Source organism: Seriola aureovittata, chromosome 16 (genome assembly GCF_021018895.1).
Source record: "Seriola aureovittata isolate HTS-2021-v1 ecotype China chromosome 16, ASM2101889v1, whole genome shotgun sequence".
Lineage (NCBI taxonomy): Eukaryota > Metazoa > Chordata > Actinopteri > Carangiformes > Carangidae > Seriola > Seriola aureovittata.
The window spans coordinates 13,117,703-13,141,712 of NC_079379.1; the positions used below are offsets into that span (position 1 = coordinate 13,117,703).

At 39.6% G+C, this 24,010-nt stretch overlaps 3 protein-coding genes and 1 non-coding gene across 8 annotated transcripts; 1 reads left to right on the plus strand and 3 right to left on the minus strand.

Moving 5' to 3' along the window:
• The first annotated feature begins 288 nt into the window (after positions 1 to 288).
• LOC130183394 (type-4 ice-structuring protein LS-12-like) lies at positions 289 to 3,047 on the plus strand. The gene is made up of 4 exons (XM_056398742.1): positions 289 to 373; positions 1,547 to 1,615; positions 1,716 to 1,839; positions 2,636 to 3,047. Exons 2-4 carry the CDS (start codon positions 1,567 to 1,569, stop codon positions 2,847 to 2,849), a joined length of 387 nt encoding a protein of 128 aa, XP_056254717.1. The 5' UTR covers positions 289 to 373; positions 1,547 to 1,566; the 3' UTR covers positions 2,850 to 3,047.
• A 229-nt stretch (positions 3,048 to 3,276) lies between these two features.
• Positions 3,277 to 10,136, minus strand: LOC130183392 (polyadenylate-binding protein 1). Of its 5 annotated transcripts, none has more exons than XM_056398739.1 (14): positions 9,390 to 10,136; positions 8,103 to 8,296; positions 7,344 to 7,459; positions 6,922 to 7,061; positions 6,654 to 6,748; positions 6,427 to 6,564; positions 5,789 to 5,884; positions 5,261 to 5,627; positions 5,015 to 5,125; positions 4,747 to 4,892; positions 4,550 to 4,634; positions 4,150 to 4,280; positions 3,831 to 3,930; positions 3,277 to 3,674 (listed from the first exon to the last, which is right to left on the minus strand). In XM_056398739.1, the coding sequence occupies exons 1-13, from the start codon at positions 9,580 to 9,582 to the stop codon at positions 3,838 to 3,840; spliced, it is 1,905 nt and encodes a 634-aa protein (XP_056254714.1). In that variant the 5' UTR covers positions 9,583 to 10,136; the 3' UTR covers positions 3,277 to 3,674; positions 3,831 to 3,837. The 5 variants fall into 5 exon arrangements, with proteins under 5 accessions (XP_056254714.1, XP_056254712.1, XP_056254713.1 ...); XM_056398737.1 differs by having other exon boundaries at positions 6,654 to 6,763; XM_056398738.1 differs by having other exon boundaries at positions 6,913 to 7,061.
• LOC130184430 (small nucleolar RNA SNORA5) lies at positions 5,966 to 6,102 on the minus strand. The gene has a single exon (XR_008829997.1). It is a non-coding gene; the product is annotated as a small nucleolar RNA SNORA5 (small nucleolar RNA).
• A 1,912-nt stretch (positions 10,137 to 12,048) lies between the features above and the next one.
• On the minus strand, positions 12,049 to 21,593 carry LOC130184084 (14-3-3 protein zeta/delta-like). Its single transcript, XM_056399861.1, has 6 exons — positions 21,453 to 21,593; positions 18,830 to 19,138; positions 16,820 to 16,943; positions 15,009 to 15,172; positions 13,827 to 13,922; positions 12,049 to 13,641 (listed from the first exon to the last, which is right to left on the minus strand). The coding sequence occupies exons 2-6, from the start codon at positions 19,121 to 19,123 to the stop codon at positions 13,567 to 13,569; spliced, it is 753 nt and encodes a 250-aa protein (XP_056255836.1). The 5' UTR covers positions 19,124 to 19,138; positions 21,453 to 21,593; the 3' UTR covers positions 12,049 to 13,566.
• Between the last annotated feature and the right edge of the window lie 2,417 nt (positions 21,594 to 24,010).

The following is a 24,010-nucleotide window of genomic DNA, read 5'->3' on the forward strand; positions in this document are numbered from 1 at the left end:
CAGTTATCTTATCTGTTATTGTATCAGTTGAAACTGATGTAGCAATATCAAACACTGTCATAACGGTGACGCTTTTACTGGTGATTAAGTGTTTTATTTAATCAATATGATAAGATTCACTGTCATGTTGGATGTTGGACAGTCAGCAGAGGGACTGTTGGACTTTGGTTTTCGTTTGCCCAGCTGGCAGAGTGAGCAGCAAGGGTCATGACTGTGATTCCCTAACTAGCACAAACATCCAATAATGTCCCGTTTTATCATCTTGTCCAATCAGATTCACATTATGACAGGGCTGCATCACACAGCTGAACTATAAGAGGAGTGAGAGTCCCACAGAAAAGCACCATCCGGTCCCAATTCTCCTGCAGTACAGGTGAGTCTTCTTCTGCCTCCTTTTCTTAAACTGCATTTGACACATTGAGACACAAATCGCAAATTCGTCTTCCTCTGTAAAACTACCAGGATTTACAAAACTTAATACTGAAATGTCAGTTTGAAAGCGAAATGTTTCCCTTTGTCAGTTTGAGATTTATTGAGATATTTTAAGTCTTTTACATAAAGTTATAGTATAATTATCGCAAATCCAGTTTTAACCATATCATCTGAGTGTAACGTCTTTACTTAAAATCTGAGAACAACAATGTGTTTTTCTTAGTTGTGTCTCATATCTCTGCCTCAGAGGCTCTTATGAGGCTCAAAAACAGCAATACAGATGTAGTCGTAGTGCGCTGTAGTTTACATTACTATTCCAAAGTATGTTGAAGGAGTTTTATGTTTTATTTTAACATTTTGTGGCAACTTAGGACACATTTTTCATTTAATGGGACCTTAGATTAATAATAAAATATTTACCTTTTTAATTTCATTCTGTAATCCCCTTCAATCTCAATGATTGAAAGTTTAGGACTGAATTGTTTACTAAAGTTGTTATGATTTGTATTTCTCTATATTTATGTTTGTATTCCCCGTCTTTCAGTCATACAGAGGTTCATTCTTGACCTTATCCGTGATAAATTCTCAAGGTTCACTGAGCTCACACTCATCTGGAGCTGCTGACAGGATTACTGTGATAAGCTAGATAAGGTTTACAAGTTAATGAGTGGGGCTAGAACAAACACTCAGTAACAAAATAATATTTATCTTATTTCCATATGACCAAAAAGAACGGCTGTGATTCCTAGAAAACGTGACAGCTTTTATCAGTGAGTCATCGGATTGCGCAACAGGAGGCCTTCTCAAAACCAGTTACTGAAAAACAACCATATTACACACGTTTTAAACCAGATCCAGAGATTGTTGTTTTGGTTTTGAAAAAGGAAATAATAGGGTAGTTTAATTATGAATTCAGCCCTACACCGTTGTCCCAAAAATATAAGATGAACTTAAACTTAATGGAAAAAAATAATGGTTCTTTCAGTCAACACACATATGGTTACACTGCAGTCAATCACAAATGAAGACAGGACAGTAACATCAGCATGTTAACATCAGGTTATATTATCCTTGACCATGCAGAGCAATAACTGAAAAATGTTTGTGTCTGTAGGTCTTCTCCAGTCAGCAGCCATGAAATTCTCCCTCATTGCAGCCGTTGTCCTGCTTGCCCTGGCACAGGGTACGACCATCACACAGTTACTTTAAGTTCTCCAAATACAAGTGTTTTGTTTATTAAAGGCCTCTAACTCACCGACTTGTTTGCCTTTGGAAACCCACAGGAAGCTTTGCCCAAGATGTTAGCGATCTTGAAAAGCTCGGTCAGTACTTGGAGGAACTGAAGAACAAGATGACTTTGGAGCTGACTGAGATTATCCGCAACCAGGACCTGACAAACCAGGCTCAGTGAGTACCGTGAAGCCTCGATACCACAACCTTCACACTTGAGGTCATGGTCATGGTCATGACCCACAGTCAGCACGATTCAATCTTCTTGCTGCTCATCACACTGGACCTTGTCCATTATTAAATGCCAGTGGTAGAAAGTACTTTTACTCTAGTAATATTCTATTATAATCTATTTGTACTTTAGTCGAGTTTCTATTTTGTGCAACTTAATATTTCTAAACATATAATTCTTTATGATAGATCAAATTAACAAATAAATAATTCTCTGAACATATTATTATAACACTGACAGATGCCAGTCTCCATAATGAGTAATCACTTTTCATACTCAATGTACATCTTGTTGCTTATAAATCTCTGCTTTTACTTAGGTAAACACATGAATTCAGGACTTTTTCTTGTAATTGAGTATTGTTATAATCTTGTATTACTTTGGTAACTTATTGAATACTTCTTGTACCACTGGCAAATGCCTCAAAATAATCATGAGTCACGATTTCTGACTTCTCCACACCCAAATTAAAATCAATACAGTAAAAAGAAATTCAATTATTGCAGTATTTTGCACTGAACTGATAGTGAACGCTTTAAGTTTAGTTTTTTTATTTTATTTTTTAAGTATTGTTAAGAAATGTGAAAAAGCAAAGGAAGTACTGAAATTCATCTCAGCGTTTGGGGCTATTCCTTGAGGCACAGAGCCCCTTGATACGAACAGACTGCACTGTAAAATGCAGGTCCAACAGGTGCATTTCAGATTTTTGTATATTGTGGTAAACCATGTTTTACTCCACAGGACCTTCCTGGAGGACAAGAAGACCCAGCTGGAGCCCCTGGCCTCTCAGCTCCAGGATCAGTTGAGGACCGCTGCTGCCAGCGTGGAGGAGCAGATCAAACCCCTGGCTGTCAACATGCAGGCCCAGATCCAGCCCATGGTCGATAACTTCCAGAAGCAGATGGAGGCCCTTATCCAGAGGATGACCGAGAACGCCCAGCCCATTGACAACTAAACCAATATCCAAAAGATGCAAATGTGCCACCACACCACCATCTTCTCTGTTGTGGACTGAGTTAATGGAGCTAATTCGATTTATGGCTGGCCTGAAAGTGCAGGCATAGGTACAGCAGCCTAACATGTGTTTCAATGCTTGTTAACATTGGTATTTATTATCTCTGTCCCAAAGCACAAATAAAAACTTGAAACACAATTTTATGGTATTGCTCTAATTTCATCTGTGTGTGTATGTGATGGGTGAGATTTAATCTTTTTATCATTTGGAGTGAGTCTGAATTATTTTGATTTGACCAGCACAAAACTGAAGAACATTTGGGTTTATCACTCTTACCACAATCAAAATGGTATGAGGAAATTGGAACAGGCTCACACTTAAGTGATGAATCAGTCATTTCTCTAACAGCCAACCAGACACAAACTGATTATTTTATCATTTTTATTCAAGCAAGCAAAGGTCAAGGGAAATTTCACAATAACAGGCTTCTACAGCCCAAACACTCAAACATTTAAAAGGGATAAAATGGCAGAAAGGAATGCTTTCAATCTTATTTTGTCACAGAATTCTCCTCTAAAACCCCTCATCGATCATTTTTTATTTTAACTTAACTTTTTCTCTTTTTTTGTGTATTTTCTTTTTAACTCAGCAAACCAGGCCTGGTGTTCCTGTTCATTATAAGCCTGGCTGGAGACTCGTTTCCATTGTTTTTTTTAATATATTATTTGACTTCTTTTTACTCTGTTTTGTGTATTTTTAACTTTTTCACTGTTAAATTTTTTTTTTCCCCCTCATCGGTGAAGCTAGTCTCAAGGTTCCCCATTCCTGTGAAAACCAAAACAAAGATATGATATGAATTACCACAGTATCAGTTTACAACTCAGTGTTAAATACACAACCAGTATGTGGCAATGTCATCATGAGGAGCCATAACCTCTTGACAACACTGTCCTCTCATTGTTAAAGCAGCTCTCGTCGTACCTTGGGTTCAGACACTTGGGACACCAGCTGAATTGGTCACAGTCTTCTGAGCGGCCTCCTTGGCCTGGTGGGCCTGAAGCACAGCCACCGCCTCATCCACCTACAAACATCAAGTTAACTATAAGATACTTTCACCAAACTTCATATGCTTTGTATTCACAAGATTTCCCAAGACTCTTCCAGTGTTGCTGGTTGACATTTATATAAAGACCAGAAAGTCTCCAAATTCCCTGTTCTATTATTATTATTATTATTATTAAGTCCTTGTGAACTCTACCAAGAATCAACTGAGGGAAGATGTCAACATTTAAGTACTGACCTTTGAGCGGAGAGACTCTGGAGACTCCAGCATGTGGAGCAGCTCTGAGTTGTCGATCTCAAGCAGCATGCCAGTGATCTTCCCTGCCAGGCTGGGATGCATGTTCTGGATCAGTGGAAACAGACGCTCACCTACAGAAGTGACAGATACAGAGGATTTAAGACATGATGTAATTAACACTTGCCAAGTGCCAAATGCTAAAATGTAGCTAAAATGCAGTCTTTGGTGGATAAATCAAGTGCCACCTGTCCCATGTTAGTGAGACAATACTGTGTACATACATATGTTATATACAATATAAGTTATAGAGGGGGCATGGTTTCTTAGTTGGGGATAGAAGTAGCATGTTCTGACTTAAGAGATGCTATGTCAAGCTAACATGGTATGTGCTGAATCTTACCCAGCATCTGCTTCTGTTCCTGTGGTGGAGCTGCGGCCAGCATGGATGCAGTCAGAGGCTCCTGTCCCTGAACATGGACTGCAGGCTGAGGACGCAGGGAATTAAAAGTCAAACAAAGAATCCAATCTAACCTGACTTTTTTGCAGAGGGCAGAATAGGTGAGGATGTATGATTAACAAAGAAACTTGGATTTCTACCTGCTGCATGGTGACTTGTGGCTGAGCAGTCATGTGCTGCTGGGGATTGCGGACTCCTGCAGCATACTTGTACTGAGGGACTCCACGCACTGGAGTGGCTGCTGCAGCAGCTGCGTTGGCTGGTCGGGGCCCCATGCTCTGTGCTGCTGCAAGAATTGCCAACAGGCAGACAGAAACATCAACGCAAAATATACAAGCAGCAGCCATATAGTTGAACTGTATTTGCAGTGTAATTAGACAGACTGTAGACTGAGCAAACGTAACTGACCGACACGCTGGGTGGACATCATGCGAGGCACCTGGGAGGCAGGCCGCATGGTACTGAAGGTCTGAGGGCGTGGTGCTGAGGGACGCATGGCACCTGGCATGTTCTGGAAGTCTATGAACACACAAAAACATATAAGCATCATGTATAAGTACAGGCAAATGACCAACTGTTTTTGTTACAATGTGTCTTAAACTGCTTTTAAAATTATAGCAAATGTAATCTACACAGTGACAGAAGAATACTCACGTTGTGGCCGGACACCCTGGGTGGTCCAGCGTGGGCTGGGCCGCAGCTGGGCCATCTGGCCAGCAGCTGGGTAGTAAGCAGCACGGTTCTGGGCCTGAGGAATGGCTGCCATGAAGTAACCCGAGGGTGGAGCTGGCTGGTAGGGATTGATGACTGGGTTTGGCACTGCACGCACACTGGCCATGCGCTGCATGTACTGGTTGGTCAAGTGGGCTTGACGCTCCTCTTTGCGCTGGGCCAGGGCCACGTACAATGGCTTGGTGGCTACAATGCGTCCATTCATTTCAGTCACAGCTTTGGTGGCCTCCTCTGGGGATGAAAAGCAAACGAAGCCAAAGCCTTTGCTGCGCCCACCTTCCATCATGACCTGAGAGGAGAGTCCAATGAAATTAATTCTACATGATGAAGTATTTCTACTAGTTTGCACTATACTAAACAGTAACTATACAGCTAAAGAGTTTCAGTGATGGTAACTTAAAGCATTCCCTCTCAATTATTGATTAAATAAGTAAACAGCTGAGGTCTTACCTTGGCACTAGTTATGGTGCCAAATGGCGAGAACTCCTTTCTGAGACGTTCATCATCAATTCCATCATCAAGGTTCTTCACGTACAAGTTGACACCCTGAAAATAAAAAGACAGTCCTTTTTTAGAAAATACTCCATATTAACCGAGAATGATGCAATTTTATATTTTAATAAATATTTTTGTCTGTAGTACATATTTATCCCCAGAGTCTATGGTGAAGAAATGTGGGGCCCATGAACTACAGAGTCACTGTTGCAGCCATTTTGGCCAGTGCATCCTACTAAAGAGGAAGCACTGAATTTGACAAAGCTGCAGTCTTTTAAAGTGCTTGACCAGACGATACACAAGACTATGAGGGTGATTAGGAATTGTATGGAAAGGGTGGCCAAACTACAAATATTTCACTACAAGGATCTTCAAACTATAATTGAAAGGAAAATGTGAAAACTTCAGAGAAAATTGCTTGTTAATGATCATTTCATAAATCATCAATTTACTGTAAAATCATTTTACATCTGAAGACTAGCACAAGATTGTAAAACAGTCAAGATCAAGTAGTATTTCACTGTTGTACTATGCCGTATTGTTTTGGTTTTAGTTTTGTCAATTTGTGCTAAAAATAAATAAATTCAATGTACCTGGTAGCGAGTCATACGATCTTGTTTCATTTGCTCAAACTTGCGCTTGAGCTCTGTCTGTCGCTCCACCTTCTTCTGGGCGCGGCCAACGTAGATCAGCTTGCCATTCAACTCCTTCCCATTCATCTCATCCACCGCCTGTAGAAACCAAAAAAAACAAGTCAACTTTGTGGCCAGAAATGGCAGACATTTCCAGGTGGTCAGAAAATTGCTGGTTCATCTCTTACTTTCTGGGCATCCTCGTGCCTCTCAAAGCTGACGAACCCAAAGCCTCGAGACTTTCCGTTGTCATCTGTCATGACTCGGATACTCATGGCATTTCCTAGGCAAGAGAGATCTATATAACCTTAATAATTATATTTTGCTCCATTATGTTTTACTGCATGTACAGAAGCAGATCAACTCATTTGAAAAAGCTGTTGTTATAATAATAATAATAATGATGATAATAATAATGATAATAATAATGATAATAATATGAAATACCTGACTGACCATATTTGCTAAAGAGTTCCCTCAGCTTCTCATCATCCATGTCTTCACCAAAGTTTTTTATGTAGACATTTGTGAACTCCTTGGCTCGGGCACCCAGCTCAGCCTCACGTTCCTTGCGAGATTTGAAGCGACCCACGAATCTGCATTGAAATAGAAGTTTAGATAAATTAAATACACATTAAAACACAAATTATAGTAATTATAAATGTTATGTTCATCACAACTTTAAATCCAATTGTGAATAGTTACATTACAGCACTCAGAATAAATGGGTTATGCACAAATCTATTTATTCAGGCATCTTTTCAAAGAAATTACTCAAAGTGTTCAAGCATCATTATGAAACCTACAAACGTCAATCAGATCCGGCAGAATATTAATTCAACAAAGAGTACTTTCAGACATTAGTATACACCACTTACACTTTACGGTCATTGAGCAGCATGCCATTCATTTTCTCAATGGCTCGTTCGGCTGCCTCCTGAGTCTCAAAATGCACAAAGCCGTAGCCTTTAGAGCCATTCTCGTCACAAACCACCTTAGAGAAAGAAGACACATGCTGCTTTTAAGCCACACACACATGCAGTAATAGTATATTAAACCTGAAATGTTTGTTGAGTCACACCTGAAATATCTCTGACCATTTTTTACAAAGTGAAACTGGCTTCCTGTGACTTTTTCATATCTTGTAATGGGACTGTGCTGTTTAAAAAATCTGGCTCCAATTTCTGCTCATTGATGCCCAGGAATATATTTCTTTTGCAGAGTCACTCAGTGTAAGGTTAGTGAACTTTATATTAGTCTACAAATTCATAGTTTGGTTCCTCATATGTAGTACAGACCGCACTCCCCATAACCTTTACTCACTTTACTTCTTTGTGCATTCCAACATGCTTACACCATCTACAGTCTATTTCTGCATCTACAGAACCAAACTATAATCCATTATTGATTATACCTAGGGTGAAAACCGAGTATTCCGGTATCACCTGCTGGACGACTGAAATGACAATTGGTGAGCAGGTCTTTCAAGTCTTTATACTGCAAACGACACAAGGGCATTAACAAAGTAAACACATGCAAATTATGCCAACACAATGCTAAACTGCTGCAATGACAGTTGACAATCCCCCTGCTTCAGGTTAGATAGAGCAAGGCAGAGATGCCCACAGGTCTTTTACCTTGCATGACAGGATGTTGCCAAAAGCAGAGAAGGTGTCATATAGAGCCTTGTTGTCAATGGACTTGTCAAGATTCTTAATGAAGATGTTTCCCACGCCGCTCTTTCTCAGTGACGGATCACGCTGCGACCACATGATGCGTACAGGCCGCCCCTTGATCACGTCAAAGTTCATTGTGTCCAATGCTCGCTCGGCTGTGAGGAGGAACACAGGGACAGGGGTTACAGTTATTTAGTACATATACATTTATTCAGTTGCTGAATATTACAGCACATGTTAAAGGACGGTCGATAAGACTTGAGCTTAAGGGCTGCTGGGAAAGTGAATAATATCAGAAAACTGGAACTACAAGTTTCTCCCCTGGTCATTGCAAAATAAAAAGATGGTCCACAGTCTGTGCTGTCATGGTTGTTATACATATTTGCATCTGATAGTACTCAAGGTGTCAACTTTCTTTTAGTCCCTTGCTCAAGCGCAGCTGGGCAATAGGAGTTGCGGCATTAATGTACTTCCCGTCGTCTACAGTTTCAAACCGAGCCCTCCTGGTCACAAGTATGTCAGCGCAACTGCATTAGCAATCTCTGGTAGCTTGCCAACTCAGACCAGTAGAAATTTTAGAAAGTTTACCTAATGGTAGTGACTGAATAGTATTATTATATTTTATCTATATGACACACCCCTGATGGTTGGCATATTAACAGGTTACTAGTGCAAAAAGCTCAACAAAATATATATCACAGTAACAACACAGGAACACACCCAAGAACACCACAGGGCAAATGCAGATCTGTGCTCTTATCAATGGACTGCAGACAATGTTTTGTGGATGGTAGTTATAAGGGTACTAGGGTACTCAGGACTAACATATTTTAACATTTTTAGGTAACAATGTATTACTTTTTCAGTTGATAAAGATAAACATTCACTCCATAACAAATATGACAAATATGGCAAGTATGCAGGAAGATTTAATCAAACTGTGTCAGCACTTTAGGCTGGACAGTTGGGGTGTTGTCCTGACATAACAGAGATAAAAAAAAAAAAAAAGGCACTGAGTATTCAGTTGGCAGCTAGCAGTCCTATGCTACATTACTGGGGTGGGGTGGGCTGGGCTGGGCTGGTCGTGCTGCTTTTCTGCTACGCCACTGCTGGGTGGTTCACATGAGGAGACCCTACCAACAACATGTCGGCCGCAGTCACGTGTAGTGAAGAGAGGCTAGCTCTCACTTGTCACCGATTGACATTTGAAACACACATTAATTTCGATATTTTAATAAAACTACTTACCGTCCGCTGGCTGTTGGAAGTTGACATAGGCGTATCCAAGGGAACGCCGGGTGATCATGTCCCTACAGACCCGGATTGACAGGATAGCTCCGGCAGGGCTGAATTTCTCGTACAGCATGGCCTCGGTCACATCTTGATGCAGATCCCCAACGTACAGGGAGGCCATGGGGTAACTGGGAGCACTGGGGTTCATTTTCGTTGGATGTGGAGACTAGCAAAATACTCGGACGAAGCTGGATTTGCTTAACGGAAAAAGTTTTCAGCGACAGTTTCCAAACGTTCACTAACGTCACGTCAGTTCGGGGAAGAATGCTGATGGTAAACGTTAGCAACCGTTGGCTTGTCAGTTGCTGTGTTTTCGGGTAAAATTTCAAAGATGAATATTTTAAAATGACACAATGTCAACTTCTAATGGGGTTAAAACTGTCATTCAAATATGACACACAACGATTATAAGCAAATCTAACGTTACTTGGCCTCTCTTCTGAACCAGTAACACGTCGACTGAAAATTTGTCGTTCGAGTTAACGTTAGGCAGCCCCTTCTTGTACGTTACCGTCCAGTCCGCGAATGTCTACTCCAGCTTCACCGACTTGTTACAAAAAGAAAGAAAAAAAATGATTTTTTGGCTTTTTTATATTTTGAATTTTTTTTGTATTTTTATTTTTTTATAGAATGTGTGCCGAGCGAGCTCAGGAGCACACACGCACTCACACAGCACTAACAGCCGGGGTTGAGGGGGAGGAAACCACGAGGAAGTTGTCTAATATATACTAGACGGCGCGTCACTGAGATGGACCAATCATCTTCCAGTATAGCTGAAAAAAAGTCAACAAAGGGGCGTTAACCTCCACTGTACGCATGATGATGAAATCATGTAAAAACGTATTGTTAAAGGCTGAAACTGACTTATTGTATCGACAACAATGCCCAGTTATTCAGCGGTGCTGTAAGGGGATGACTTGAATTCGTCCTGGATCGCAGGAGCAATGAACAATGCCCGCAATCACACACACACACACCATCCCAACTGCTAAACAGCCTACAGTACTGGAGATGTCATGGGCTGGTCATGCCTTAGTTATGACATTTTACTGCAACACCACGCGTGACATTCCTGAGGATTGCATAACATATACAGAAAGCCTGCACTTTAAATTTACTTTTTTTTTTTCAGAGGTGTAGTATTCAGCCGTCATATGTGCTGTAGGAGCCTTATCAGCTGCAGTCAGAGTGAGAATGGAGGACAGAGCCTCTTTTTTTAATCCACTATATTTGTTTTCATCTTTAAATGCCATTTATCAAACATAAATTGCTCACATATGTCACCATAATGGGTGTACTGTTTGAAGACTGGCCCTTTGATGTTGTATATTGTTATAGGCTTACTATCACTCATAAATATGTGGATAACAGCAGTGTGCTTGTGATCCACATAGCTATGAAAAGAGGAATAGATTAGAGTATGACATTTAAATGCAAAAATTAAATCAAGAAACTTAGTGCCTTGTCATCGCTCATGTGATTTAGACCTGGTTTTGAGTCAGATTTTGCCTCAGCAGGGTTCAACAAATCACATCTATGGTTGTGTAGAGATTTTGGTCTGTCCAACTTTAGATGAACATATGACAAATATTTGTGAAGTACAATGTAATCTGTATTGATTCAGTTAGGTACTGCAGCAAGACAGATGATGTCTAATGTGTTTTTTCTCCATTTTATACAAGCTAATAAAGCCTGAAATGACTGATCTTTATTCAGACTGCCTTCAAAAAGTCTAATCATAGATAGATTGACTGCTGTATTAATCCTAATGGGAAATTGCAGCAGTACATCTACATGCAACACAACATGGCCTTTAAAATCACCATCTGCAGAGGGCAGTGTTGTCAGTGAAAAAAAAACAAACTGCAACTCTGCAGCCCTTGTCAAGCTGCCATTCTACTGACTATTTAAATCATCCAGCTTTAACTAGAATTTTTAACCCACCAGAACTAAGGAAGGAAGTCAAATTACTGATTTTTATAAAGCTACAGTATTTTATCACCTCACTGCTAAATCATCAGCACAGCAGTCTCACACAAGCAAGATATTTGTGTGTAGACCCATAATGTTAAGAATGATAAGTGCATTTGCCACAACATATGGAACATTTGAAATGTTAAAGCTTTAGAGATTGTGCTTTAAGATTGAGTTTTTGATTTCGGACAGGTTAACAAGTCATCAGGGTGTCATGGCTTTTTGCAATTCTTTTGTATTTCCATTCCTGATAAAAATAAATAAATAAATGTTGCATCTCATATATCAGTCTAAACTTAGAGATATTGTACTATATATATATTAGACTATATTTGTAGCTTTAAATTAATCACTGTTGTGGCTCATGAAGGAATGAATTTCCAGCTGTGTGACTGATGACATTCATGAGCAGCCACTTCACTGGCTGTTAATGTGACAGTCCTCATTACTTGAGTACATTCTCACATCACTGAGGATTTCCTAATATGAGCAGCTGAAACATCTCCAAGCTGGCACGGTTAATAGTGGCAGATTGGTCTGATGAACTGACAGTGGCCCAACGCAGATTCTCATATGCAGTAATATTGTAAAAATGTCATTCCACATGTAGAGAGAAAATAAACACACTGAGCACAGCACATTTGATTTTAATGTTTTAATTCCACTTACATGAAAGCACATAACCAAATAACGTACTCAGAGTGTAACTTGCAAATTCTGATTCCTGCATCCCATCTTTTTAAAACCAAGATACTGTAATTAGAAGAAACTGGCACTACTTTGTGACTACTGAATGGCCATAATGCAGCTTTCTACCAAGTTACATTTTATAATCATTTTATATTTAGAATCGTTTTAGTTTGTCTTTTCACAATGTACTTTCAAGGAAGGTATATGTTACTGTAAACCACCTGGTTCAAGCTAAATCCTAAGCAAAAACTGCCAGTTTCAAAGCACGCCTAACCCTCACACCATACTACTGAGAACCACATACATTCCAGGAGTCAAATCAAGAGTCAAAAGGGAATAAAATACACAAAAAGAAAATACAAAAACACCTGAATAGAAAAGAGTAGAAAGCCACATAAAAGCACATGGCAAAAGTATCTTCTGCACTGCTGAAAAGATAAAATATCAAAAGTTACAGTATCGAGCCATTTTATCAAGTTGTTCACTTTATCTTAGGCTGTCTCTACCTTGTCATGTGGTATGGAAAAATGCGGTAAATTATAGTCTACACACTTTCACTGAGAGTGAAAAGATATCAGTAAAATGGAATGTAATCCTCTCAACAAAACTATCAACCAAGGTTTAACTAGTTTTCGCAAGTGGCCATTCATACAGAAAACCTTTCCTACACCCGAATGTACATAGAACCCACTGAGCCATGACACATGTACCATCCATAAAATCACTACCTGCTACACTGGACACCGACAGGGCGGGATGAATACAAGCAATATGGTAATAGATTGTTACCAAGATATATCCTGCCATCTATACAATCACTGCTAGTATCAGATGAGATCTAAAGTTTAGTGAATTCAGATCGCTGTGACCACTTTTACAGTTGGCACGTTTCATTTTGTAGACCCAAGTGTCACAAAGATTGAAAATGTTCAGTTCAAGTAAAAACATACAATTTATCAAAATTACAGTTAGAGGTTTTTTTGTTTGTGTTTTCCTGCAACAGCTTGCTACAGAGAATAAGGTTAAAGAAAATGGGGCTGATTTAGATCTAAAGGAGGGATTCCATCTGGACAAAACCACGGACAAAAAAACCCCAAAAAATTAACATCCACTGCTTCACATAATGAGTAATGTCCAAAAAATACAAACAAACAAACATAACAGGTCTATTCCATTCTTTTCTCTGTGGAGGTGCTCATTCCAATAACACACACACACACACACACACACACACACACACACACACACACACACACACACACACACACACACACACACACACACACACACACACACTAATGTATCTGCACACACATACTGTACTTTACACATTGTGAGTGGAGTGTAAACATACATATCTGTGCATGTATGTGCACACACAACCACACACACAACTTAGGCTGGTGAGAGGTAAAAAATGTGTGTTTTTGTTTTTTGTTTTTGTTTTTTTTTTTTATTTCTCTGAAGTTCAGTTCTTCTCAGCTGCCTGCTCCGTCTCTTCTCCCTCACCCTCTCCCTCACCCTGGGCGTCTGACATCCACAGCTGCAATAAAAGCAAAGGATATTGGGATTGGTGCAAGCTCAGATAACCTTTGCATCTCAAATATTAAGCTGAGTTTGACAAGTAAGGTCAACGTCAAACCAAACCAGTACAGAGATGACTGACAGTAGAAAGTGAGAGTGTAAGACACTGCAGACATGCGGGGGACATAAAGTCGAGACACTCACTGTCAGATTGTCACGGAGCAGCTGCATGATCAAGGTGCTGTCTTTGTAGGAGTCACTGTTGAGGGAGTCCAGCATGGCAATGGCCTCATCAAAGGCCTGAAGGAGAAAGAGACAGCCATCAGTACTTCCAAAAACAATACAGAGATTCCCAAAAGCAATTGTAATTTTACCAACATGACATATTTCAATAAATACTCCCTGGGCAAAAATAAAAAGACAACAATTTGAATAAAAACTACAGAATTAGTCAAATGTAGCATACAACATAATGTATTTTTGTCCAGTAACTCAGGAACTAAATATGCCAGCACAGAATGTGTTTTTTTTTTTTTAAAGCACGGTAACAGAAATATTAAATTGAAACACCAAGATGGCTGCTAATGATTATAATAGCACCTTGATTGTACAGCCCTATAGTTCCATTTTTAACTAGTTAACTTTTGCAATGCACCTGCCCTTAATAATACAGAAATTCAAAGTCCTGTTAGGGTCTGAGAACTTGCCTAAAAAAAAAAAAAAAAAAACTTGCAGAACCACATTAAAAACTATTTGGTTCCAAGACATATACAGTATGGTGTATCCAGGTGTAATTAAAAGGAAACAGTTGACATTTTTCAAAACTCTTATTCACCTTACTACCAGTTATATCAGATAACCAATGCCACCTTCATGACTGTCCTTTAAATATGAAGGCTACCTACCAGCACCTCTAAAGCCTCACATGTACCGTACACAGAGAGAGTGGTTTTCGACCTTCTCATCAAAAGCTCAGCAAAAAAAAGCAAATAAACCCATTTCCCAAATAGGGAAATAACTACTTAAAAATTACTATGTAGATGATAGAATATTAATACTACTGATCACCACAGTAAAGTTTACTTAGTATTCACTTGCAGTCCGGCCACTGTTCAGCATTCACTGTGTTTGCATTCTCCTTGTATCCAGTCCCTGACTGGATTTGTACAGTGTCAGGAGCAGGAAGGCTCTCAGTTGTAAAAATCCGGATGAACACCTCCATTTTAACTATAGTCATTTGTTACAGACCATCAGACCACCACACCCACTCACAACCACATATTATATATATATATATATATATATATACACATAATTCTTTTAAAAAGGACACAAAGCAAACAAAAATGAAGCCAAGTCAGTGAGAAATAAAATATTAGTTCTTACCGTTTTAGCCAGTTGGCAGGCCTTGTCAGGTGAGTTGACGATCTCGTAGTAGAAGACGGAGAAGTTAAGAGCGAGGCCTAGGCGGATGGGATGTGTAGGCTGCATTTCTTTGTAGCTGATGTCCAAGGCCTTCTGGTAGGCTTCTTGCGAGTTATTGATGATGGCTACAAATAGGAAGACAGACCAGTCAGGAAGCTGATATTCACTGCTCAATGGGAAAAAACAAGATTTCTAGGGGTTTGTTCACATTACTTTGTAGCTGCCCTAATGAGACTACCCTTCACTGTGCACCATCTGTGTGAGCATAATGGTGCATGTTACTGCTTTCCAGATTCATTTCTGGCAATGACAACCACTCGAGCCAATATTTACACACATATTAAGGATGCAAAAACAAATTTCACAGCCTGCTGCCTGTTCAACGACAGTTAGGCCCTGCCTGTGTCCAACTGTCTGGTACGGCTGCAGTTAATGATTATTTTAATTAATCTATCAATATTTTCTTGATTGATCATTTGATCAATAAAATATTAGAAAAAAAGAGAACAACTGCATCACAATTTGCCTAAAGACCAAGATGATAACCAACAGTTGGAGCCCAGCCACATTCACTTTACTGTCACATAAGAAAAAGAAGCAAATCTGCACAACTGAGAAGCTGGAACCCATGAATGTTCAGAATTTACTAGAAAAATACCTTAAAAAGTTGCTAATAAATTTTCTGTAGATCAACTAATCAATTCTTTATTTCAGCTCTACTGTCTAGTACAGTTAGTCCAAAACAGTTGTTTGCCAAGACCCACATGGGCCCAAAGCCAGTAGTTTACAGTAAGAAGAACTGACTTCAGCAACCTGAACAACAGCCAAAACAGCCTGTAATTAATGAGTTGGAATAAATGCTTTAAAAAAGGACCGGATTAAGATGACCAAAGTTCTCCTCAAAGCCAAAGAAATATCAGGTATTACAAGTGCAGTGGTTAGGATAAACCCTCTGAGAAAGATAATACACTTTACAAGTGTCTCCATATGGATAACCTGCGCCATACATTTTCCTCTGTGCTAACTATTAACAGCCAAATGCCAGACTGGAGAATTACAGATCCGAGACTGAAGAAGCAAAGGTGACACAAAACCCAGAGGGATTATTATGGATTTTACATGGAGATCTAACAATCCTCTAAATTATATAGGACACTCTTTGCAAATATGGTGCTGAAGAAAACAATATGACTCACATGACAACCCGAAATTAAGGAGGAAAAAAAAGCAAACATCACCCAGGCAGTCTGGCTTGCCACAGCCACCAAAGAAACTCTAAAAAAGCCTCCCGGCAATCAGTAGCAGCCAACACCCTGGTGCTGCCCCTGTTGCCATGGCAACCCAGCAGCAGCCCTCGCCTGCATTTCGGCTGACAGTTGTAGGTCAAGGACGGGGAGGATTGTCAGTGTTCTGGCCACCAACACCTGAAGCAAGACTGGTCTCTTCATCGTAAAGAGGGATGTTTTTTTTTTTAAGGAACGTTAATCAGCATCCACCCTCCAACAGATGTGTAACAGCCCATTACCATAGAAACAAAGGCCTCATGACACAGCAGCATGTGTTTTTAGCAGTAGGTGGCACCATTTAATTTTTTGTGTGTTTGACGTGTCTTGCACACTGCTCATGAACCCTACGCATAAAAACCCCCATGGTACTGCTGTCACGTTTCCTCAAGTGATGGCATAAGAATCAGAGGAAGAGACTACTCGTGGTATACAATGACAAAAATGACTCCAGCTGTTGCAGGACACCAGGAAATCTGCTTTACTTACCCTCCTTGTCCTCTCCAATGGCCACCTCAGCCAGGTAGCGGTAGTAGTCTCCCTTCATCTTCAGGTAGAAGACTTTGCTGTCAGCAGGTGTAGCATTGGGGATCAGATGTTTGTCAAGCAGGTCCTGCAAGTGAAAATGTGCACCATTAGTGTTGAAGCGCTCATCAGCTCACGAGTTGACAACAGTATTTGGACAGTTATGTTAAGTGTACAACCGAAACCTTGAGATGAAATAGTCACTATATTTGCTTTAAACTGTCAGTCTTTCTTCACACATATACACCTCCTACTTGTCAATTCTCTAAAAATGTTAAGATTAAGAACACAGGATGATGAAGCTTTATGTGAAAAAAAAAAAAAAAAAAAAAAAACATAAGTTGACTCCTCTTCCTGTCTATTGTGTACAATATATAAATAAGTCAAAAGAACCTCTTTAGAAAAGGAAAAAAAAACATCACATTGTACTTTCACTGATACAATTTTGAAACGTACACAGCCTCTTGGTCAAAATGCACAAGCTGTGCTAGAATTAGATCGGACTGTATGAGTGAGGTGGTGGTAGAGCATGTTTGAAAGGGATGGATAAACTACAGAAACCACTAAGGAATTCTCCTTTTAAATTCACATGTCTGCAGAGCGGTGGATAGCAAATGTGTGAATACCACATGTCCAAATTATCCAAATACTAAAGTCCATCTGTAGGATATTCAAACAGCTGTTGGTTCAGAGAACCTTCATTTGCTTAAAGGATGATTTCAAACGTGAAGCTTTAGCTACTCTCACAGACATATTGTGAATTCACTAGCACACCAAGACACAACACTATCACAACCACCATACTATATATGTATCTATGCATGTAAAACACAAGATATTGGATAGTCACAGAGATTAAGCGTGATGCAGGCAAACCAACATTAAACTAGACAAGCGGTTTTATGATACAGAACATCCATGTAACACTAAGTAAATTCTTCCTATATTTTTTTTCAAACTTGAGGTGTCCAGTACCTCGTATACTACTCTTGCCTCTGTTAGTTCCCCCTGTTACCTGAAGGTTTACACTGTGCCCCTTACCCCCTTAGACCCCTGCCACATTCACATTTGAAGTAAAACATAGCATCACTGTCTTTTTGAAATGCATTTTTCATAGTTTTTCAATATCAAAAGAAGAAAAAAGATGGTGTTACAACACAGGGAACAAGAGACAATGTAAAGAAACTTCCCCTGTAGCCTACATGTCACAGGCAGACAGTTTGTTGTTAGTTGTACTGAAGAGTAAAGGACCACACCAACATCCAACCGGACCGAAGAAGACGTTTACATGTTGTTTATGCTGCGGGTGAGCATGATGCGACACTGATGTCACTGCTTTATGCAAGATTTGATTGGCTGTAGTGAAATTAGGTCTCCATCTACGTAGCCGGATACTGAAACACTATTCCGCGAAATTAATGCAAAACCAGGGGGCACCATCATGAAACCAAAAAAATGTATATAAATTTTTCCCTTTTGGTTTACTATTTTTTCTTAAACCAGAATGCAGGACATGTTTACAGAGCAGATACAGTATGTGTAAAAAAAAAAAAAAATAATGCAATTTTAATTTAAGTTGGACTGTAATACATCCATGCCCCGGCTAGGGACTGAACACAGATTTCTGCTTGGAAGTCTTTTCAAACTGGAATCATTTCTTGGTTCTACTATATAGTTATATATATCTGGCCCTGTAACTATACATTTCTATTTGGATTTCCACATAGAAAAATATGACATTTTAATAACTAAGTGGAGTACTTCCTTTTCTTCTTGCCCTCTGTTCCTCTCGCATTAAGAAATTATTTCAGGTTTGATTCTTTCAGTCCTCACTAGCAAACAGCCATCTCCTCTCTCCTCTACACCAGTTTTTACTTGCACCCCTCATTGTCTTCTCATCCCTCCACCTCGATTCAAGCAATTTGTCTCTTCGCTACCTTCCACCTATCCACCCCCACCGCCTCTGCTTCTTACCAGGACTTCCTTGCAGATGTCGTTCAGCTCCTTCTCGATCTTCTCTCTGTACTCCTTGGCCAATGCGGTCTTCCCACTGTCATCAGACTTCTGCTCCATGCTGGACACCACCCGCCAAGAGGACCTCCTTGCCCCCACCACATTCTTGTACGCAACAGAGAGCAGGTTGCGCTCCTCGTTGCTGAGCTCCGAGCCCTCCTCTGTAACACCCTTCATGGCTGCAGCCATGTCATCATAGCGCTCAGCCTGCTCAGCCAGTTTGGCTTTCTGTACCTGCTCCTCCTTGTCTGCCATGGCTCCTGTCGTGGGCTGAGGAAGGAAGGACAGAGGAGAGGGAGTTCGGGAGGGACAAAACAAAGGGGACAGGAGACGGATTAGGAAGACAGAGGAGAGAGAGTTGGGGGAGGGCAGGAACAAGGAGAGAAAGAGAGGAGCAATATGATGGGGAAGGGGGGAGGGATTTGATCATTTGAATTTAATGAAGGAGGACTACAGTGCATTAACATGCTGTTCTTCCTGCATAAAATGATTTCTCAGGTATGCATTTAAACATAGACATATTGAGCCACATTATATTAAAATTAATTTGATGATACAAAAATGACAATTGATTAAATGGGAATAAATGGGTGTATATTATGATACTCTTTAATATAGTTGGAGATTATATTATATTGACAAAAAGTCCAGGTCATATGAAACATGTACACTGGTACATTGGTCAGAATCACTATTATTATTTGCAAACATATCCCTTGGGTATGTACACACCAGCCATTTTTTAAGTGTTTTTTTGGATTTCAACCAGCTTGGCTCATTTGCACTTAGTCTGGCATATACTTGACTTATATTGGTGACTACAGTCAATTGGCATCTAAGTAATTAAAAATACAAGAGAAAGTGGTTATATGTGTACCGGAGTTTTTACTTCAGAAACTGTCTCTCTAAAAAGATTCATTGTAACAAGGATGAACAGGGATAGAGATGCAACGAATTATCCTTTCTATCATACATCCTATTATTTCAGTTACATTTTTTTCCAGATTAGCCATTTGGGCCATGAAATGTGATATGCAATTTACAATGCTGTGAAATACAGAATAATGGAGATCACAATTTTCCAGAGGGGGAGGTGACCTGCTTGACCTCATCTAAACCTTTTCATCTCCAATTAACCTGCTAATTATTTTCTCTATGAATCCATCTGTCATTTTGGTCTACAAAATGTCAGAAAATAGTGAAAAATGTCCATCACAGTTTCTCTGAACATAAGATGACATGGCAACAAATCACATGTTTTTTCCCCTAATAGTATAAAACCACTAAATATTCAGTCAACTATCATTTATGACAGAAAACCAGAAAATCCTCACATTGAAGCAGCCAAGACCTCTGGATGTCTAAAATTTTTTGCATACAAATATTTATCAGTTAAAATATTTGCAGATCAATTTTTTATGGACTAGTTGTTTCAACTCTGAATTAATTAAATATATATACATATATGACAAATCTGCAATTTTTCTAAGATGAAACAAGGGAATGTTTTTGCTCAATAAATGGTGCAAATTATTAATGGCCTGACAAAATACTTTTAGATTAATTTTCTGTCTTACTCAATGAATCGCCTTATCATTTCAGCTGTGTGTTAAATTACTGGCTCTACACCAGGTTAAAGGCAGAAAAGAAAGGCTTATGTAATTAAGAATAATACAACTGAGGCAAAACAACAAGTATGGTCAATACTGATCTTGTTCTGATTAGAGCCTGCTGATACCCAGCTCACTGGCTGTTAGGCTACTTCCTAGCTGGGAGATTTTACAATTTCCTTGTTTCCTCAGTGTAATTGCAGGACTGTTGTAGTAGATTTAAAAAAGCTATAATAAAATACGATTAATTTGCATACAAGCTGCTTTGCACAAACCTATTTAAGACCAGCCTTTCAAAAATCACACAGTCAGTGAGTCAGATTTGCCAGGAACCCAGACACCTGCACCCTTCTGAGGAATGTCGGCCACCCAGTTTCTCACACACACACACACACACACACACACACACACACACACACACACACCTGCCCAAAGAGCTCCAACTGTGGACGATAAGGATAAAAACCTACAAAGATACTCTTCCTGTAAGATCTGTCCTAAATATTTCCACTGTTTAATGTGAAAAATGCCTGATAACGCCGCAGAATCGTAGACAAGACCCAGTAACAGCGTCTACGAATCGGTTAAACTGGAATGAAAGGAACCTCGCTTAGTTCAGTCCACAGTGAACGCCCTTTTTCGCTTCCCGGAAAACAAACCATGGCTATTGGTCTGGCGAGCATTAAGCATTATTTTTACGTGGCTTCATTCAGAAAAGCTAATGTGGTATAAGCAGAGAGCTGTCCTCTAGCACGGTGAGTATAAAACAATAGATGGGTTAAAGTGCAGTGGCGCTTCCCATTCAGCAAGCGCCGAACAATGACTGAGCTGCGGAGCATCACTGGCTTCCACTTACAGTCAGTAGCAGCGATTCATGCTGGATTAAAAGCTTCTCCTAAAGCACACAGAGCGAATGTAACGATTTACCGTCGAACATACCACCGATCACCAGCAGTAAATAACCGTGAACTAACCTGTGAGTGTCGTTAGACGATGTTGTTCCTGATTCCCGGCCGCACAGCTGATGATCTCTCCCGCTCATCCACGGGGTTTCCCTCCAATCAAAGACACAGCGGCAGGGTCGCACCGGGACGGATGACGTCAGAATCGTGTTGCTGGGGCAACCAAATTTACGGGCAGAAAATTTTAAAAGCAATGTAAACTCAGTCAGTGGACAATTTAAAAGATTTTTCAATAGTTTCCGAAATATATTTTAGAATGAATATATATTATTTATAAATTATTATATATTATATAAATATATATATATATTTATTATCTAAAACTAAGTAAACAATACGTACAGGCCACACCTTTTGTTTCTGAATTCTTCTAACTGTAAAAGCACATACAAATTGGACAGTTACTCACTTAATTTACTGTGCGAATACAGAAAAGTGCACACCCGTGAGCGTTTGTTCAGCAACGCCCGCAAAGGCTCGTGGAAGATGTAGTTGGTGAATTTCAAGGAGTTCAGTAGATGTTTTTAAAATAGGGACAAAAAACAGTATCCTGGTTCAGCGATTCAGAAAGGATCATGTGAGAAGAAAATGGGCACAGAAATTAACCCGGAAGTGTTTCTTGACGGGCTCCGTGGTAATATATCTATATATATATATATATATATGTGTGTGTGTGTGTGTGTGTGTGTGTGTGTGTGTGTGTGTGTGTGTGTGTGTGTGTGTGTGTGTGCGTGTGCGCGTGTGTGTGTGCGTGTGCGTGTGTGTGTGTGCTATATGTGCAGATTTAGTATTGAAATTCTGATACTTTAATTGCACTAGTGGGACTATACAGTATTACACCTCTGAAGAGAATTATATTTCCAGCTTTTTTTCCTGCACACAGTGACATATAAAATGTGCATAATGTTTCACAAAACATCAAAATTCTTTAACAAGCATTCCTGTGGAAGTAATGATGTTTTGACCTATCACTAATCCCTCAGTGGCATAGATCTACTGAGCCCCCTGAGAGGTGACATCATTTCTAACCCCGACCTTAAGTAGGTTATTAAAACTGTCTTTGAATCCTACCCTCACCCTGGCAAAGACATGATACTTGGCTGCTTAACCAGGTTTCACAGTGAGTCAACATGTATCTGCTTAAGCCAAAGTGCATTTAGCACCCCACTGGTTTCATAGATAGTTTCTCCAGATGCCATGGCCTGTTTATCTAGTTCCACTAGTTTACAAATAGCCACTTATTTGGCCCTTTGGTATCACACATGAATCATGTCTGTTGACTTGTCTTACAAAAGAAAAAAGAAAAATGTTTTCAATATGAAGTTCTGTGTGAGTGTAAGAGTTCAGGCAAGTCTAGAGTCATCAGGTGGGCACCCTCTCAGCAGCCGGTGAGTTGGACCTATGACACTGACATAAGGCCCAACAGCCTTTTTTTCAAGGGAATCATGTGTGGAAAAGTTTCTGATTCCAGAGGGGGTACTAATCAGTGGTGAGTAGGACTCGAGAAACTAGATAAACAGTGATGATAGCTGGACAAACAGTGCTTCTCATTATTATATAGAAATCATTTCAAATGTTTCTAAAATTTCTGACACATTTATTACAACAAACAGCAGAGGTAGAACAGATGGCTACACATAAATTATACTAAAAAGGCCTCTCCAAAATATTCTGCTAATGGGAAAAATGGCCCAAGCTCTGGAGGCTCCACCTAGTGTCTACCTCTAAAATCTCTTCAGGAAATAAAATGACAAGATATTATAAGAGGCATAATAAACTATTCCAGCAATAATATGTTACAGAAGCTTTTTAACCAGGGTGTGTCTTTACTTTTGGATGAAGTTTTGAGTTATTTTGAAGTAGGCCAGTAGATGGCAATGGCCCTTTATATTAATTTTGAAACACAACCTTTTTTTGGGCCCAGAGGTACTAATAATACAACAGTGCTATTGCCATGGTGGGCACTGATCAGTAAGGATTTAATATGCTTATAAACAATTGTCCACAATTCTGAATTAACCTTAGATTGTTTAAATGACATAAAGCCAAAAACACAGTGTTTCAGAGTTTCATTATCACCAGTACAATGAGAGCAGATCATGGTTTGCAGCTGTTTTCATCTCTTCAAACTGACATGTGCCCGGAAATAGATGATCTATAGCCAGTGGGAATATAATTAATTCCTTCACCTAATTAAGACAACTAATTTCATTTTGTGCAAGTGCTCTGCTTTTTCCTGTTAGTACTGGGCCTGGATTCACACAAACAGGCCATAACACAGAGGACATCTCACAGATGTGTGTGTGTGTTTGTATGAATGAACATGTCTTGTGTTTTTTCATTCACAAGGTTACAGATGGGAAGGAAGGAGGTGGATTATGTAGGAGGACATGGAGAAACAATGTGGGCAATGACTCATTCAGCCGAGCTGCATATACCATTAATAAAAAAACACGGCAGCACACCACTAGCTTTTGTTTTCTGAATACACAGAATGAATATTCAGCATTTAGCATTATTTCTGAGACTGAGTGAATATAAGCAGGCTTCTAATACATATCATGCAATGA